Here is a 17,454-nt window from a genome sequence, read left to right as displayed (position 1 = left end):
CAAGGTACTTTTCAGGAATTTTCATGCATGAACTGATGATTCAATAAACTTGCCTGTCAGGTGGAAATTATTACTTAGTCCTACTTGACTTTTATTGCTCACGGGGCTCCAGGATTTTACTTTTAAATCGCTTTTATTGCACTTAGTCATGAACCTGTCAAATGAGATGTTGACATACTTTTCTTTAAGACCGTGCATCCAATTTTCCACAGTCCATGAAATGAGGTTGAGGGTTGAACAGGTAAAGATCAAAGCAGAAACTGAACTTTGATACACTCGACTCTGAATGCTTGAGGAAACAAAAGCAAAACCTTCTTATTCATTAATTTCCTGATGTGTATCCATATACCCGCAGCAAATTGGACGGTCACACTCACTTTTAATTATTAAAGCCACTCATTTGTCGTCTCGCTGGTGACATCATCAGCTCTTTGTTGTTGCGGTGATATGTGATCCAGATAATATCATTGTGGAGACACTGGATACTCTTGTTTTGTGATTGAGGGTCTGGAGAACTGGTGGTAGTGATGGGGGGGATTGAATCAACTGGAATTAAATGTCTAGCCAAGCCGCAAAGATGCCCATGATGTATAGACACTATGGTGTTGGGTTGCGTTTTGATTATGATCACGAGTGGGCAGTGGGGTTTCCTGTTGAAGTCAAGTTCAGCTCTCCATGTTAATGAATCTCTTAGGGTTTAAGCCTGCTGTCGGAGAGTGAACTTAATGAGACAAGTTGAGCTGAGTGATGAATCAGTGATGAATTAGCAACAAGTTCATTTTCATTTTCCTTCTCCCCCCTCCTCCCATCTGCTGTCTCTTGTTCTCTCCACCAGAGCAGGGAAGGGAGTCTTTTCAGCCATGAAGCTTGGCAAGATCAAGAGCTCTAAAGACGATCACAAGAAAGGAGGTAAAGCAACACGCAAGACAAGGCCCGTTTGACCCCAAATTCATAATTTTCATTTAAATCTCTCAAATTACTGCTGGTCTTAGAACACCCCCATTTTTCTATTTTTTAGAAAGTGGTTTTCAGGTAAGTGGTAAACTGCCAGAGGTAAAATAAAACATTAAGGTTACTAAAATCTAAAAATTCTGTAAAATTTCAGGGATCAAGTAACAGGTTAACAACTCACAGCTTTTCTGCAGCAATGACATAAATTAAGCCTTGAAAGTTGATGCAAACAATTCCTACAGGTTCCATCAACTTTTGTTGATTACTTACATACCTTCTGTCTGTATAAAAGCATGGAGGAAGAAGCATGATGGTCTCGGGCTCTTTGCTGGATCCAGAGTTGGTGACTTGCACAGAGTGACCGCTGGTCTACGCCTAGTTAGTCAGGGGTTCATCATACAGCATGATGACCCAAAATATACCTCAGGCTGTGTCAGAACTACCTTAGAAGAAAAGAACAAGATGGTTGGCTTCAAATCATGCAATGGCCAGCACAGTCTCCAGACCTAAACCTGGTTTGGGATGAACTGGACAGAAGGGTGAGAGCAAAGCAACCTGCAAGTGCAGCACAATTGTGTGAACTTCTGCAACAGTGTTGGGAAGAACTTTCCAAACAATATTTGATTTCCATTGTAGAAAGAATGTGTGTTCACAGCTGCAGAATGTGTCTACTTTGATGAGTCAAAAACTTGGATTGAATTTTGGTAAACAAAAAAATTCCATGATTTCTTTCTTTTTTTTAATCTCCAATTATTTGTACGTTGAGAGATTAAACTATAAAATTCAATAATTTCAATAAACTGGACAAATGTAAGTGTTCAAAAACTTTTGACCAGTAGTGTAGCTACAGGGGAAATGTATAGTGAAACCCATTTCTCTTTTTTTTTATTGATCATACAGTACATGTAGACAATAGAAATGGCTGTCTCATTCAGGACTGCATTACTTTTGAAGAACTAAGGTCATTGGTCCAAGTGCTCCCTCCCCCAGAAAATTTGAATCACATGCCAGAAAAAAAAGACTCAAACACCTTTAATTGTTTGGATTTCTTTTTAAACATCTTATTAACTGTTTTAATTGCTACAACAAAAATATGTTTTATTTTTATTTTATTTTATTATTTTTATTTTTTTTAATTTTATTTCCCAACATGAAATGATGTCACACTGCCAGGAATCAAATTCTGTTGGGAAACTAATAATTTTTTTATTTATGTATAGACCTAAAAGAAGTGGTATTTATATACATGGAATATAAAAAGTGCTGGAATCTGCCTATAAAATATCCACCAAGTGTTAGATTTTAGTTGTAGAAAGTAAGTAAGTCTGTAAAACCCTCAAATTTTGAGAAGAATACAGAGAACATGACCTGAGTGTCCTCAGTGGTAGCTACTGTCGTGGTTCTACCAACAACTCATTTTTAGTTGGTGCTGTTGATGTCACTGCTGTTATCTTGTCATCCAGATGAGCCGGCAGTCCTGGACATGGAGGACCTGGACAAGAAGGCGATGCGTCTTGCTGGAGTGCTGGATCCAGACACCATCTCTTTGGCCTCTGTCACTGCCGTCACCACAAACGTCTCCAATAAGAGGTCTCCTATTTGTTCAGACATACACATGCTCACACACACTGCATACACAAGTGGAGGAGTGCAATAAAATATTCAGTTCCATGTATAGTAGGTTATAGTACGCACACAACCTTAATGGCCTCAGTCAGTAGGGTGCATCTCAAACTGCTGATGCTGCAGAATAAATTGAAGCTGGTCGCGCAGTGATACTGTTTAATAGTATATATTTCTAGAGGTATTGCACTAGAGAAGATATAAACAATGAGAATATGGACAGTTCAGGATTGAAACTCAGCATAGTAGGTCACTGTAGGAGCGCACAAAAACATATTCTACCAATCCACTGTAGAAAAATGACTGATTGTGTTACATTTCTTCAGGTCAAAGCCAGATATCAAGATGGAACCGAGCTCTGGGCGACCAGTGGATTATCAGGTTTGTTTGTGTTTGTTTCTGTTAATGGGAACATAATACATATTTTCCACACTGTGTAGTTAATCCTTTTGTGATCATGGCACACTACAACATCAATGAAAAGAGGTAAAAGAATAGTTGTGGACACAGTGTAACTGTCCTCCACTGCTAGCCCATGCCCTATATTTTCATGGCCTATTTAATAAAAGAAAACATGAATACATTAATACACCACACAATTGTGGGTAGCAGATTCACCCTCTCTGCCTCTCTTTTTTTTGTCTCTCTCTCTCTGCTCCTCTTCACCATTCAAAGACTAATTAAACCAGAGGGATATTGAAACCTTAAGCTTGGATCTAGTTTGTCTCTCAAATTCTACTTTACATTGGCCTGGAGAAATGTCTGAGTGAAATTAAAGGCTAAAAAAAAAAGTCTGGGAGAAGCCCTCACTACCCTCAATCAGGAGAATCATTAGAGTTGTGTCTTTTGAATTCCTTCTTACTTGTAAGGCTTTAAATGGATTGGCTCCTTCATATATCTCCAGCCTTATTGCTCCATATACCCTATCACGTCCTTTATGTTCCCTTTGGTGCAGGTTACTTAATTGTTCCTCGATTCGATAACAATACTTTTGGTAGTCGAGCCTTTGGAATAATCTACCACTGCACATTTTGGAGGCAAGCTCTGTTGCTACTTTCGAATCCAGACTGAGGACACATCTTTTTTTTCTTTTTCTTTTTTTTTTTTTTTTGGTTTACCATGACTTTTCCTAATTTCACTGGCGGGGAAGCCAAATCACTAACTGTTTTCCTCCTTGACATGTAGCTATCCCAACCCTGTTAGGGTTATATGATCTCTGTTTTAAAATTACTAACCTAAACCTTGTTGTAATATTAACATTACTACCTGTGTGTTTGTGTGTGTGTGTGTGTGCGTGTGTGTGTGTGTGTGTGTGTGTGTGCGTGTGTGTTAACTTTTACATGTAATGTCGCGTGCTTCTTTCTTCTGCTGTTGTTTTTATTGACTTGTAAAGTGTACAGAGACTCTCTGGGTGATGTGCACTTTAAATAAACTGAAGTTGAAGATGATTGTCCTCAGGGAAGTTACAGTATTGTATAGTCGCATGATTTATGATGATGATGATGGTGTTGCTGCTAGTTGACTTACTGTTGGAACAGAGTCAGTTTGTTTTAGCATTCAGTGTCACATCTGATCTGGGTGATATTTCCTATCAGATTAGCATCACAGTGATCGAGGCCCGGCAGCTGTTGGGCCTAAACATGGACCCCGTGGTGTGTGTAGAGATCGGGGATGACAAGAAGTACACGTCCATGAAGGAGTCCACCAACTGTCCGTACTACAATGAGGTGAGACTTTTAATGGTTTAAAATTTCATTATGCAAGAAGGCGACTGACACATTTTTATGTAATATATGTAAATGAATTTCCTTTTTACCCCTCAATGTCAGATTCAGTTTGTGCCTCCTATTCTTCATGTATTGTTTCTACCATAAAATAAATCTAATCTATGCAGTATTCTAGTCATGTTTTTAAGTGGATACAAACTGCCTTAAATCACATTCTGGCAACATTGAGATTCCCCTGAGATTTGTTGTTGAAGGAGGTTGAGCTTAAATTCAGAATAATGAAATCAGATCAGATTAGATTTAACTGTAGAAGTAGAAGCAATGATGTATTCACCCAGACAGTGCTTGCAATAAACATTTTCCACTTGTTATAGCATTTGTAAACATAAATATGTTAAATAAATTGTTGTTTCTTGTTTTTTTTAATCAAATAAGACCTTAAACAGGATGATTGGTATGATATAATGAGTGTATCTTGTCTCAGTGGCATTTCTAGTGAAGATACTTTTTCAACATGAAGAGATCAGTCAGTGCATTGCTCCTGTTTTGTAGTGTAGTGTAATGTAGCAGATTTCTGGCTAAATGCAACCCAGACATGCTTGAACTAAAATGCAGGGTAGATGTTGTTAGTGTTCTGACAACATCTGATATGATGTCCTAATGGTTTATTCACATTAAAATACACATTAAAACACTTTTCTCGCCAGCTCAGAGTGTTCATGGAGTGCAGAGAATCCCTTTTGGCAGGAAGCGTTAGTGAGTAGTGGTGAGGATCATGCTGTAGAGCTCAGCCTCTGAGTTGTGTCTTGCAGCAAGTGGAAGTGACAGTTTGTCAGCTATCGATTTTTTTCTGTTTGTCTGAAAATCCCTTGTGGACAGACAAACTGGAAACCAGACTGATCAGGATAAATGTCCTTCCAGCTTTCTTTCTTCAGATCTAAATCCTTTTGATTCTAGTTTTGTCATTTCAGAGAGAGCTTGACGATGAAATTTGCAGTGGTGGAAGACTACAATCATCTTTTGTCTATGGAAGTTCACTGATAATATTGCAAAACAACACAACATGAGAAATATGACATCATAACGTATCACTACATGAGTTAAAAAATACCAAAAAAGACCACAAATTGTTCCACTGCCCTACAAAATCAGCTGATCTCATGCAAGCCTGACACAATGAAAAGATCAGGATCACAATTCTTGTTGTTCCCTCGGTTCCTCAGTTGAACTCTGTATTGATATGTTCTGAACCCCAAAGTTATTTTAAAAGCAGTCATTTTGACACATTTTAGTCTCAGAGCAAATCTGAAAGAAGAATGTGTCATTTAGTACTCTGAGTGTTTTTGGTTGGAGGCATAACTGAATTAATTTTAAACTTTTTCTCTTCTCTGCAGTATTTTGTCTTTGACTTCCACGTCCCTCCTGATGTCATGTTTGACAAGATCATAAAGCTCTCAGTAAGTAATTCGTACACCAAAAATGCACATTGCTGTAAAGCTAAACAAGCTGTAACTACCACTTTTTTTTGCCTTTTTTGTATGTGGTACATAGATTGTGAACATTACATTATTAAACTCTCATTTAGGTTTGACTTTGGAGCACTTTGCTGCATAAATAGATGTGTTAATGAAGAAAATATTGAAGACACCTTAATACTTTATGGTACAGAGCAAATATGGATACCACCACTTAGTAGAGCTAATTATTAACATAGAAATCAAATTAATTATGTTCATTAGAGATCTGATTAACATAACTTGTCATGTTTAATGTAAAATGATACATATTTTATGCAGCGCATGCTCCACTCTGTCTCCCCATAACACTTCCAAGAACATATTTACAATACAACAATGATTGTTTCAGAGTTTGTACTTCATGTAAATGTTTAATGCTCAATTCTCTGATTAGGTCATTCACTCTAAAAACCTTCTTCGGAGTGGGACCCTGGTGGGAACCTTCAAGATGGATGTTGGGACTGTTTATTCTCAGCCTGGTAAACTACTTTAAACCACTCATACAATGCACACATTGTTATAGCTTTATTTTAAGTTTACATCAGATAAATGCTTTTGTTTGATTGATGGATTGTCTGATTGATACCCCAGAACACCAGTTCTACCACAAATGGGCCATACTGTCTGATCCTGATGACATCACAGCAGGGTGCAAAGGATATATAAAATGCGACATTGCTGTGGTTGGGAAAGGCGACAACATTAAGACACCACACAAGGCCAATGAGACCGATGAAGACGACATAGAGGGGTAATAAGCTGTTACTTACAGTTTCAGACTGAAATGATGTCTGTGTGTAAAATTTCTGTTTTTGTTGTAGTGGATAATGGAATATGTACAATTAAAGGCCAGTATACATGTATATTAATAACAGATTACAGGCTGAATTGTGAACAGTGTTTAGTTTTTACAGATCTGTATTAACTCTTGTCATATGTCTCCTTTGAAATATATTGACAAACATATTGACTGACATACAGTATTAAATCATGATAACTAGAACTGTGTAATTAGGAATTTACTCTCCAAAACTTATCTTTAGAGAGCTTTTTCAACAAAGTGCACTGTTTGTAAATGTAAGCAATCACTCTACATTCTTATCTCTGACCATCTACTCTCTGCCACCATTTGTCTTCCAGGAACCTTCTTCTCCCAGAGGGCATCCCAGCAGAGCGGCAGTGGGCGAGGTTTTATGTGAAGATCTACCGCGCCGAGGGCCTTCCTAAAATGAACACCAGCATCATGGCTAATGTGAAGAAGGCCTTCATAGGAGAGAACAGAGACCTGGTCGACCCCTATGTTCAAGTGCAATTTGCTGGGCAGAAAGTAATTCCCCCCACATCCTGCTCCCTGCTACCCCATGCTAGTTTCTAGGGCTTGTTATTATTCTCCCAGGAGTCATTATTACTCGTGTAGAATACACTGTGGGTTGGATATTGCATTGTGGATTTACAACGCTTAAAGGTCCTGAAAACTATTCCAGCAGAGCACCACAAATGTATTTGTACTTTCTATCTGAACACTGTTTTGTGTCTCCAGGGGAAGACTTCAGTCCAAAAAAGCAGTTATGAACCAATCTGGAATGAGCAAGTCGTCTTCACTGAGCTTTTCCCTCCCCTTTGCAAACGCCTGAAGGTCCAAATACGAGACTCTGATAAGGTCAATGACGTTGCCATAGGAACCCACTTTATTGACCTACGCAAGATATCCAATGATGGTGACAAAGGTAGGTCAAAACATGCGGGGAACCATGCGAACAGTTTGTCTTATTAGTATTGATTAGCTGTCAAGTACATGGATTAGTCATCTAGTTAATATTTTACTGTATGTAGTAATTAGCTGCGCTATAGATTGAACCACATGACCCATCTGACCCTCTGATAATGGACGTATGAATTTAGCGGACATTTATATGGACTCAAAATCAATATATACATTAGTATATATTAAACCAAACTGCATGAGAATGATTCACAGTATGATAAATTATTAAACATGATTTGAATGTTAGATGTAAAACTCATTTCCAATTTCCCCTAGATTTACAAGTGATCTTTGCAAAGCTCTTCTCTTGAAGAATAAAAAATCTGCTTGTCTAGCTGCTTTTAAATAGTGGCTGGGCTTAAGTACCTCCTCACTATACATGGAGAAAATATATAATTTTCTTGATGTACAGTGAGGAGTTGGCTCCGGGGAAAAGTTCAAAAAGATTTGGAGTCCTTTTAAGTGGTCTTGATAAAGAAATGGACTCTAATCAAGAAGAACATTGACTATCCTGCATGCTACATTTTTCTTCAAGGATTTTGGATGCTGTAGGTGAATACGTTGACAATTTGATGCTCTGGATCTAGATACTTGAAAGACTAAGATAGTCAAAGAAAGATCAAATGATCAAAAGGATTATCAGATCACCACCTCATATCATAAATTTCAAAGACATTTCTTCTCTGTTTGCTTCCCTCAGGGTTCCTGCCCACCCTGGGTCCAGCCTGGGTCAACATGTACGGCTCCACCCGCCAGTACACTCTCATGGACGAGCATCAGGACCTGAATGAGGGACTAGGAGAAGGCGTGTCCTTCAGAGCCCGTCTCCTGCTCTCCATTGCTGTGGAGATCTTGGACACTACTTCCCCTGAGATCATAAGCTCCACTGAGGTGCAGGTGGAGTCTGTCTCTAACATCTCAGAGGTGAGAGGGCTTGTTCACACCACTAAGTGGGTCGTTTTTGGTGTATCTTCCGCGAAGTAATGATTTTATGTGGTTGAACTGCATTGGTTAAGTAATTCCTGCACGTAAAATGCTCCTCGGACTTCATTACTGAAAAAAAAAAAATCTGACAAAACAGTCAAAGAAAAGCTGTTATCTTGACCTGTGATCTATGTGAACAAGAAGCTGTTTGTCCTCTCCTGACCCCCTAACCACCACAATAAACATGGCAATGTTACAATCCACCATTGTATTGGCATATGTGTAGTTAACTGCTCATCAGGGAAATCAGAAACATTAGATGCTTCTGGGCAAGCTTGCCAGCTTCGATCTCCTGGCTGTTATGGTGTAAATGTCTCCCCTGGGAAGCTCAGTCATTCATGCCAGCCTGACTCTGTGCCAGTCCTGTGCTTTGAAGAAGAGACAGACTACTAATTGAAGACAAATGTACTAATTAAAGTAAGCTGGCTTACTTGTAAATATTACATAAACTTAGGATTGGATCTAAGTAAAATGTGTACATCAGTGCTTTTGGATCATCTACAGTAGAGGTGCATTTGTCATCCTAATTTCTTTCTAAGAAAGGATGCCAATAACCTAATTTTGAGATGTAACAGAATATATATATATATTCTCAATTACTCAAGACGATTTCAGATTGATTGTCAGTGTACCAAGCTGTGAGCTGGGTGTGTTTGGTTCTAAGGGAGCAGACTTGGCCCAGTTTGAGTCAGAAATGAGTGCCAAGGTAGCAGCATTTGTGCCAGTAGTGGTCCAGTATATTGGCCCATATATACTGGTGTGTAATAAGTCCGACAACTCAGTGTTCTGGATTTAAGTTGCAAATGGGCCAAGATGTGTTGGCTTATTCAGAAGAATTGTGATGAATTACTGCAAATAACGTTACATTTTAAAAGAATAATGATCAATGATTAACATTTATATTTTAATAATAACCACATCAATGAATAAAAAGCACCACAGGCCAGCAAATATGGTGGGATCATGAATAAGTGCACTTACAAGTTTAATGTATAGTAACTCAGTAATTCAGAGAGTAGCCTGGTAGACTTTATGTGCATACTGAATTGCAGAAAGGAGAATCTGCAGTAATTCTTCCACAGACACTACAGTACAATAAATGCACTTCAGTCTGTTAAAATGTTTCACTTTGTCTTTATTGCCCTTCTCCTCACTCCTTCAGAGCGCCACAGGAAAAATAGAGGAGTTCTTTCTCTTTGGTTCCTTCCTGGAGGCCACAATGATCGACAGGAAGATTGGTGACAAGCAAATTACTTTTGAAATCACAATAGGTAAGTCAGTGTTTTATATTTCATCTTGTTGATATCAAAATGCATTTAAGATTTAACATTTAACAGAATGGATATATGGAATCATCTCATGTGTTTAGATAGCACAGTAAACTCCACAAGTTGCTGATATAACACTGGAGGTGGCAGTGTACAGAATTAGTAAGCACTGTAACCACGTGCACTCCTTGACCACGTGGAATGCTTTGCACTTTCACAGGTAACTATGGCAACCAGATAGATGGCGTGAGCAAGCCGTCATCAGCAAAGAAGAAGAAGAAAGACGGAGAAAATGAAGAGGAGGAGAGCGAGCTCATCCAGAACTCCAGTGAGGATGAAGCAGATGAGGACGGGGACCTGGTCTCGGTTTCCTCCACTCCTCTGATGAAGCCTGTCATCACTGACAGGTCAGGGGTCAAGGGTCACAAAGGGCAAGGTCAAGGGTGCTTAGAAAACCATTTCTGATGCATTGCTAATTTTGTCTCAGTATATTGAAAGCCTAGGTCACCCCCTTTCAGGTAACTGTTATAAAATCCATTATAATCATCAGCAATAGTACATCAGCAAAGATAAACTGTCTTAAGAAAGTAGTTACAGAATCCTTCACATATTCAGATTATGCACAAAATTTCAGAGTTTCAGACTAATCATTGAGTCATTTTGTTTGAACTTCACAGGAATTACTTCCATCTTCCTTACTTTGAAAAGAAGCCGTGTGTCTACATCAAGAGCTGGTGGCAGGACCAAAGAAGACGACTATACAACTCCAACATGATGGACAAGATTGCTGATAAGCTGGTCAGTATGCAAGCCACTTGTGCAAGCATAAGTGATGTAGACCTCATCAGCCATGGTCTACATCAAGAACTGATGTGTGTATGTCTATAGATATTGTACATATATATATACACACACACACACACACACACACACACACACATATATATATATATATACACATATATATATACATATACATATAAATATATAAGTATACGACAGTAGATGGTAGTATGTACAGATAATAGATAAGCATAATTTTCCATTTAAAATTGATGTTTTGGTTTTAAATATTTGAGTACTAACAAAACTTCTTTTGTGCTAAGTTTCAGTATGTTTTGTGTTTGGACAGGAAGAGGGTTTGAATGATGTTCAGGAGATCATTAAGACAGAGAAGGCCTTTCCAGAGCGCCGACTCAGGGGAGTGCTGGAGGAGCTGAGCATTGGCTGCAGGCAAGCTGCATAACAATAATCATGTGTCATAGTCTTCTATCCAAACTGGCATTGTGACTCCGAGGTCAGTGCTGATACTGGATTTTCTACTGATATTAAGAGATGTAAATCTGCTGTAAGTCCAAAAACAGTAAAGTACTCATATTTACTATTTAAAACTTCTGCTGCTAGCTGCCCTCTGCCATCTTCAACAACCCCCCAGAAGCTAATGAAGACAACAGCTCATTTTGTATTTTCGTTCTTTTTGTGTTCTTCTGTTTTTTTTACAACTACAAGTGTGGTGCCTTTCTAGTGTGCAGAAGGACAGGCGGAATAATAATATAACACATTTGAATACAGAATATATTAATATATTCAGTCATGCCACTATTATGTGTCATCCCCTGTATTTTCTGATCCTTTCCAGTCGGTTTGTGACGCTGGCTAACAAGGATGTGAACCAAGCAGGCAGAACCAAACTGGATCGAGAACGGCTCAAGTCCTGCATGAGAGAGATGGTATGATTTCTTATCTCAAATAAAGAAGGAAGGAAGCAGTTGTGACAAATGGCATCAGTCTGGCTGCTATTCAGTGTTCAGTGATTTTTAGTGTGTAAAAGTCCCTGTAAAGGCCAAGCAAGGAAATACATTTCTGAAATGTGTTATTTATTCCCTTGTAATAAGTCCTTGCAATACATTTGCATGTTTTTTAATACTAATTCATCTGCAAGGATTTTTCCTCTGATTAATGACTGTATTCTGTTGCAAGTCAACTTTTGAGTAGCTTCAAGAGGAAATTCAAAATGAATGCAAAGTAGTAGTAGTAGCAGTGGTAATGGAAAATTTAGTGTCAGTAATTTCTGTGCAGTTTTAAAATGAGATTCTCTTAATTGAGATTCTTAAATGAGATTCTCAACCCACACAGTTTTTTGTATTCTGAATAAAATCCACTTATACAGTTGGTTGAATTGAATATGAACAGAGGCCAGCGCTAGCTTGTGCATGTATATTGTGTGTGTGTGTGTGTGTGTGTGTGTGTGTGTGTGTGTGTGTGTGTGTAAGGTGAACTGCTATTAAGCTTCATCCTCACACACTGCCCTCCTGCAGGACAGCATGGGTCAGCAAGCCAAACAGATTCGGACACAGGTGAAGAAGAACACAGTCAGAGACAAACTCAAACTGGTGCAAAACTTCCTGCAGAGGCTCCGCTTCCTTGCTGACGAGGTAACTTTATTTATAACCTGCTCACACTGAGTGCATCTGAACTGTGAATCACATTTCACACATGCAGAATGAACATTTGTAGTGCATATAAACATTTTATACTGTGGAGTAATGAACATACTGATTATATAACAATTATATAACTACAAATGATGTTATGTATTTATCTACCAGCCACAGCACAGCATCCCAGAAGTTTTTGTCTGGATGATGAGCAACAACAAGCGCATTGCTTATGCCCGGATTCCTTCCAAAGACATCTTGTACTCCATAGTGGATGAGGAAACAGGAAAGGACTGTGGTAAAGTCAAAGCTGTCTTTCTCAAGGTATCTCTTTCTCAGCCTTTGTAAGCATGTTTCACATTTAAAGACACTTTGCTGATTCTCAACCGTCTGAAATTTTAAGCCTCAGGTGCAGTCCAAGATCTCTAATTATTCTCGTCACCAGACATTGCTGCCTTGAGATGATCAGTAGTCATGAAAAGTCAAGATACAACATACAACACTATTATGGTGAATAGACTTGTACATTTTTACAGCTGCCTAGAGAGAAGGTTGAAAATCAATAAGGTGGCTGCTTAATATATAAGATTTGGGCTTTGTTGCAACATTGTCTGCATAATGCGTAATGATTGACTCACTGTAACAATACCAAAGAGAGGATGTACTGCATGCTTAATATTGAGTGTAGAATCAGCAAGTGAATTTGGATTTGTTGAATGAAACTCTTCATAATTATTCACTTAATTGCTGCTCTAATCTTTGTCCACAGCTGCCTGGTAAGAAGGGCTTTGGTCCTGCAGGCTGGACAGTTCAGGCTAAGTTGGAGTTGTATCTGTGGCTGGGCCTCAACAAGCAAAGGAAGGACTTCCTCAATGGTCTGCCTAATGGTTTTGAAGAGATCAAAGCTGCTAAAATGGGCCCCGGTCTTCAGTCCATCCCCCCTGTCAGCCTCGTCTACAACAGTAAGTACACACCCCAGCTGTGTATGTGGCAGATAACACCTTCTCACTCAAAGTAACTCATGGGAACATGAACAGTTTTTATTCACTCTTCTGTTTTATTCTTTTCTTTTGTTTGTTTTGTTCGTTTTAGTCACTCGTTTTGGTTTTTTTGGTTGTTTTCCTTTAATTTCAGTTTTAACTCTAAAATCAATTAGAAGCAAACACACACACACAAAGTCACTCAGAAGCAGACATTTGATTTCTACTTATTGCTTATTAATTTACTTTGTGTTTCACTTTTCTGAATAATATGAGATTGCTCACAAAGGGAATTGATTGGGATGTGATCTGTGTGTGTGTCCAAACAGTGAAGCAAGTCTTTCAGCTGAGAGCGCACATGTACCAGGCCCGCAGTCTGTTTGCCGCTGACAGCAGTGGCCTTTCAGACCCCTTTGCGAGGGTCTTCTTCTCCACACACAGCCAGGTTACTGAGGTAAGACTCTCAATGTGTGTGTATATTTGTGAATTTGTACGTGTGTGTGCTTGTATGACAACAAGTGAGAGAAACGGCAAGTAAACTGAGTTGATGTGTGTATGTGTGCTGCAGGTCCTGAGCGAGACTCTTTGCCCTACATGGGACCAGCTGCTGGTGTTTGACGATGTGGAGCTGTTTGGGGAGGCCAGCGAGCTGAGAGACGATCCACCAATCATTGTAGTTGAAATCTATGACCAGGACACGGTGGTAGGGTTCTTCTCTGTTAAATGAAGGCGTCATAGATTCATCAATCCTTGTTAGTCTGCTTTAAAGGATTTTGTTTGCACCAAGAAAACTAACAGTGCTTTGCTTTTCCATCCCTCATTTTCCGACTGTCTGTCCATCCTTGTCTCACTCATCCACCTTGTCTCTCACTTGAACTCTGCTGTCCTTGCTAAATAGAGTGTGAAAGCATTAGTATTGTAGAAGCTGTGTTGAGGTTGTAATAGCTGCTGATATCTGATACAGTAGCTGATGTAGCATGAATTGTTCGGTTCATTTAGCTGCTGATGAGGTCTGGAAAAGTTTTGGAAAAACTTCTATGTACCTCCTCCACCTTTCCTGTTTCTTTGTGTATTAAGAGCATCTGCAGCAGCACTTGCTGTAGGAGTAGGAGTGGTGCAGTGCAGAAAATCTGCCTCACAATACTCAACTGTGAAGCAAAGAAAGTTTTTGGAAAATGCTTTTACACACATCTATATTTAATGACTGCACCTATTTTTGTTCTGTTACACGGTTAACCTTCACTCAGGTTGTTTCTTTGGGAGTTATACGGCTGTTTTTTTCTGTTTTCATACTCACACTCTACATTGTTGTAACCTTCGGCCATTTTGACCAATACTGACATCAAGTGGCTGCCATGAAAACTGCATCTCCCACACCCGTGTCTAACTTCCTTCCCTTGTCCCCTGACTGTCTCGACTGTCCGCTGTAATGATGTGGTGTTCAGGGAAAGGCAGAGTTCATAGGTCGGACATTTGCGAAGCCCACCATCAAGATGTGTGATGAGCACTACGGCCCTCCGAGGTTCCCGCCACAGCTGGAGTACTACCAGGTTTACAGAGGGAACTGCACTGCTGGGGAACTGCTGGCTGCATTTGAGCTGCTACAGGTAACATATGCAAGAAGACACACACATGAACACACAAACAAATGTTTGAACACTTTTATATATGCATGCACACACACTCAACTCTGTAGAGAGATTGCATGTCACTACTGTACAGGTTGGAAAAAAAGCAGGACTTAAATGATGTGAAGCATACACAAAAGAAAGTGGAAACAGTCCAAAAATATAGGTTTTCTTTCTCTCTGTCATTTATTCTGTGTGTATTTATCTTCATTTAAAACTCATCTTATGTTCTTTGACTGTTTTCACAACCTTTATTCACATTTTTTTAATAACTGCCTGCACACGGCATCACCACATTTACTTTACTCTTCCACAATCTTCATATTTACTTTTCCTTCTTTTTCCTGCGAAATATCCATTTCTCCCTCTTGTGCCTTCCTCCCGCTGCCTACAGATACCTTACGATTCGGAGGAGATTAGGCGAGCTCTGATTGCTGTCCATAACTTTGCTGTTCCTCAAATAAAGGTGCTATTTTCTTTTCATTCTCTCTTTTCATCCCACTGCGTCTTACTCTTTGGGTTTCTCGTCAGTGTTTGTATTGTAATAAATGCACCAACATGACATGACCTTCTGCCTCCTCTGTTCTTCTTCGAAGTTGTTACACTAAGCAAAGAAAGATTAATATTTAGGACTGTAGGGAAGAAATGTATAACAGTGCTCATACTGAATCACAATGCAGAAATGACAGAAGCGTTGCAATCTGCTCAGATTTACTTCCCCTCTCTCCTCCCTAATTAGATTGGTCAAGGTGGGAGAGCTGACCTTCCTCCCATTGAAGGGCAGACAGACTCAGAACATGGACCGATTCTCCCTGTGCCACTGGGCATCCGGCCTGTCCTGAGTCGCTACCGCATAGAGGTGAGATTTTAACCGCCACCTCTGTGTTTTGAACTATTATGGATCCTCTTCCCTTACTGCTGTTTTCCTATGGTTCAGGTTTTGTTTTGGGGCTTAAGGGACCTAAAGAGGATTAACCTGGCCCAGGTGGATCGGCCCCGTGTGGATATCGAGTGTGCAGGTAGAGGTGTTCAATCTGCCCTCATCCAGAACTACAAGAAAAACCCCAATTTCAGCACACTGGTCAAATGGTTTGAGGTGGTGAGTACAAATGTTTATTTATGACATTACAAAGCCTGACCTCAGACATGTCACATTACATCCAGTTGTTTTTCGTAAACCAATCAGTCTCCTCAAGGCCTAAAGGTTGTCAGGTTGTTTTTGATTTATTGCATTAAACATTATTGAAATCTTTTGGAAGCTTAGTTTTAGCTTAGTTTGAGTTCTTGTTTTAATCTTGTCCTCAGGACTTGCCAGAGAATGAGCTTCTCCACCCTCCTCTCAACATCCGAGTGGTGGACTGCCGCGCGTTTGGCCGCTATATCCTGGTGGGGTCCCACGCCGTCAGCAGCCTGAGACGTTTCATCTACAGCGCCCCAGACAAGACCTCCAACAACTGGGCCACTGCAGGTGCTGAACCTCATCTGAGGGAAAATATTCAATACTTAAAGAGGGCTTATTATGATTTATTTTTATTTTTCAACACTGGAGTGCCTCCTTTTTCCTGCATTTCTTTTGGAGAAACAAACATGTATTCAATAGTCACTGTAATGAGGGGCTTAACTTTTGTAAGTGTGTTTGGAGAAGCACTGTGTTTTGTATTGGAGAAGCACTGTGTTTTGTATTGCCAAGTATGAATTCTTGAGTTTATTGTCTTCACCAAACTTTATATATACCATATTTAGATGACAAACAAAACATATCCATCTTACTGTTCTTCTGCAATTGGTTACTAAAGTTTTACAGGCGTGACCTAATACACTTTAAGAGCCACAACTTATCCAATTGGAGCCGAATGTAGTAGTTCTGTACAAAAGGGAGCTCTGAACAAGTCTGTACAATCTGATGCAATTTCACCCATAGGTTTCACTACAAAAGACATAAAATTGGTACAGCAGCAGCTGGCAGCAATCACACACATTTTCTGCAGGAAATACCCATTCTAGTATTTTTTTTATAAGGTTTTCTACTTTTATTTATCCAGGGGAAAGCTTTGCAGAGAGTAATGCTTACTCACAGTTGTAGAATGCATCTATAGAGGACAGTGTAATGTCTCTACAGTGTTAAGTGTTTAATTATTTACCAATGTAATACCATTAAGACTGAAAGCCTTACATTTGAGAGGCATTTCATTTATACATATTACAGTCAGCCTTTGTAATTTAGAAATATCCATATAATATTTAATTCATATAAATCATGAGGAGGACAAACCTTTGTTAATATCTTTTTCAGTTCTGGCTTTTCTCTTATTCTGAAAAAGGGCTGTAGGTTTTACCAGACATGGTAAAACAATGTCTGAAAATTTTTCTTAGACTTTGTTTTAACCTGCGTGGATTGCCTAGAAAATCAAAGGATACTGTATGTCAAGAAAGGTTAAAACAAACTTATTTACTTTCTTCACTAACTTTGCTGATTTCTCTGCTTGCTTTGCGTTCTTACGACCTTTTGTACTTACGTCCTCTCTCCACCTGTTATCTTTTCTCTCTCTCTCTTTCGCATGTGTTCGGCTGTC

At 39.3% G+C, this 17,454-nt stretch overlaps 1 protein-coding gene across 1 annotated transcript in view; it reads left to right on the top strand.

The window, feature by feature from the left end:
* otofa (otoferlin a) overlaps positions 1–17,454 on the top strand; it is a 78,059-nt gene that overhangs the window by 45,632 nt on the left and 14,973 nt on the right. Inside the window, exons 6-30 of the mRNA XM_067572302.1 lie at positions 836–909; positions 2,415–2,541; positions 2,901–2,955; positions 4,170–4,301; positions 5,696–5,758; positions 6,213–6,297; positions 6,410–6,569; positions 6,959–7,145; positions 7,359–7,545; positions 8,284–8,507; positions 9,730–9,838; positions 10,056–10,242; positions 10,513–10,633; positions 10,968–11,068; positions 11,475–11,565; positions 12,154–12,270; positions 12,445–12,597; positions 13,043–13,235; positions 13,583–13,707; positions 13,822–13,956; positions 14,699–14,860; positions 15,276–15,347; positions 15,621–15,740; positions 15,819–15,980; positions 16,187–16,349. Of these exons, the coding sequence (XP_067428403.1) occupies positions 836–909; positions 2,415–2,541; positions 2,901–2,955; positions 4,170–4,301; positions 5,696–5,758; positions 6,213–6,297; positions 6,410–6,569; positions 6,959–7,145; positions 7,359–7,545; positions 8,284–8,507; positions 9,730–9,838; positions 10,056–10,242; positions 10,513–10,633; positions 10,968–11,068; positions 11,475–11,565; positions 12,154–12,270; positions 12,445–12,597; positions 13,043–13,235; positions 13,583–13,707; positions 13,822–13,956; positions 14,699–14,860; positions 15,276–15,347; positions 15,621–15,740; positions 15,819–15,980; positions 16,187–16,349 (3,305 nt within the window). The remainder of the gene's footprint in view (positions 1–835; positions 910–2,414; positions 2,542–2,900; positions 2,956–4,169; positions 4,302–5,695; positions 5,759–6,212; positions 6,298–6,409; positions 6,570–6,958; positions 7,146–7,358; positions 7,546–8,283; positions 8,508–9,729; positions 9,839–10,055; positions 10,243–10,512; positions 10,634–10,967; positions 11,069–11,474; positions 11,566–12,153; positions 12,271–12,444; positions 12,598–13,042; positions 13,236–13,582; positions 13,708–13,821; positions 13,957–14,698; positions 14,861–15,275; positions 15,348–15,620; positions 15,741–15,818; positions 15,981–16,186; positions 16,350–17,454) is intronic.

Source organism: Thunnus thynnus, chromosome 18 (assembly GCF_963924715.1).
Source record: "Thunnus thynnus chromosome 18, fThuThy2.1, whole genome shotgun sequence".
Lineage (NCBI taxonomy): Eukaryota > Metazoa > Chordata > Actinopteri > Scombriformes > Scombridae > Thunnus > Thunnus thynnus.
The sequence above is the reverse complement of the archived record's forward strand: the minus strand, read 5'-3'. Positions and strand labels throughout refer to the sequence as shown.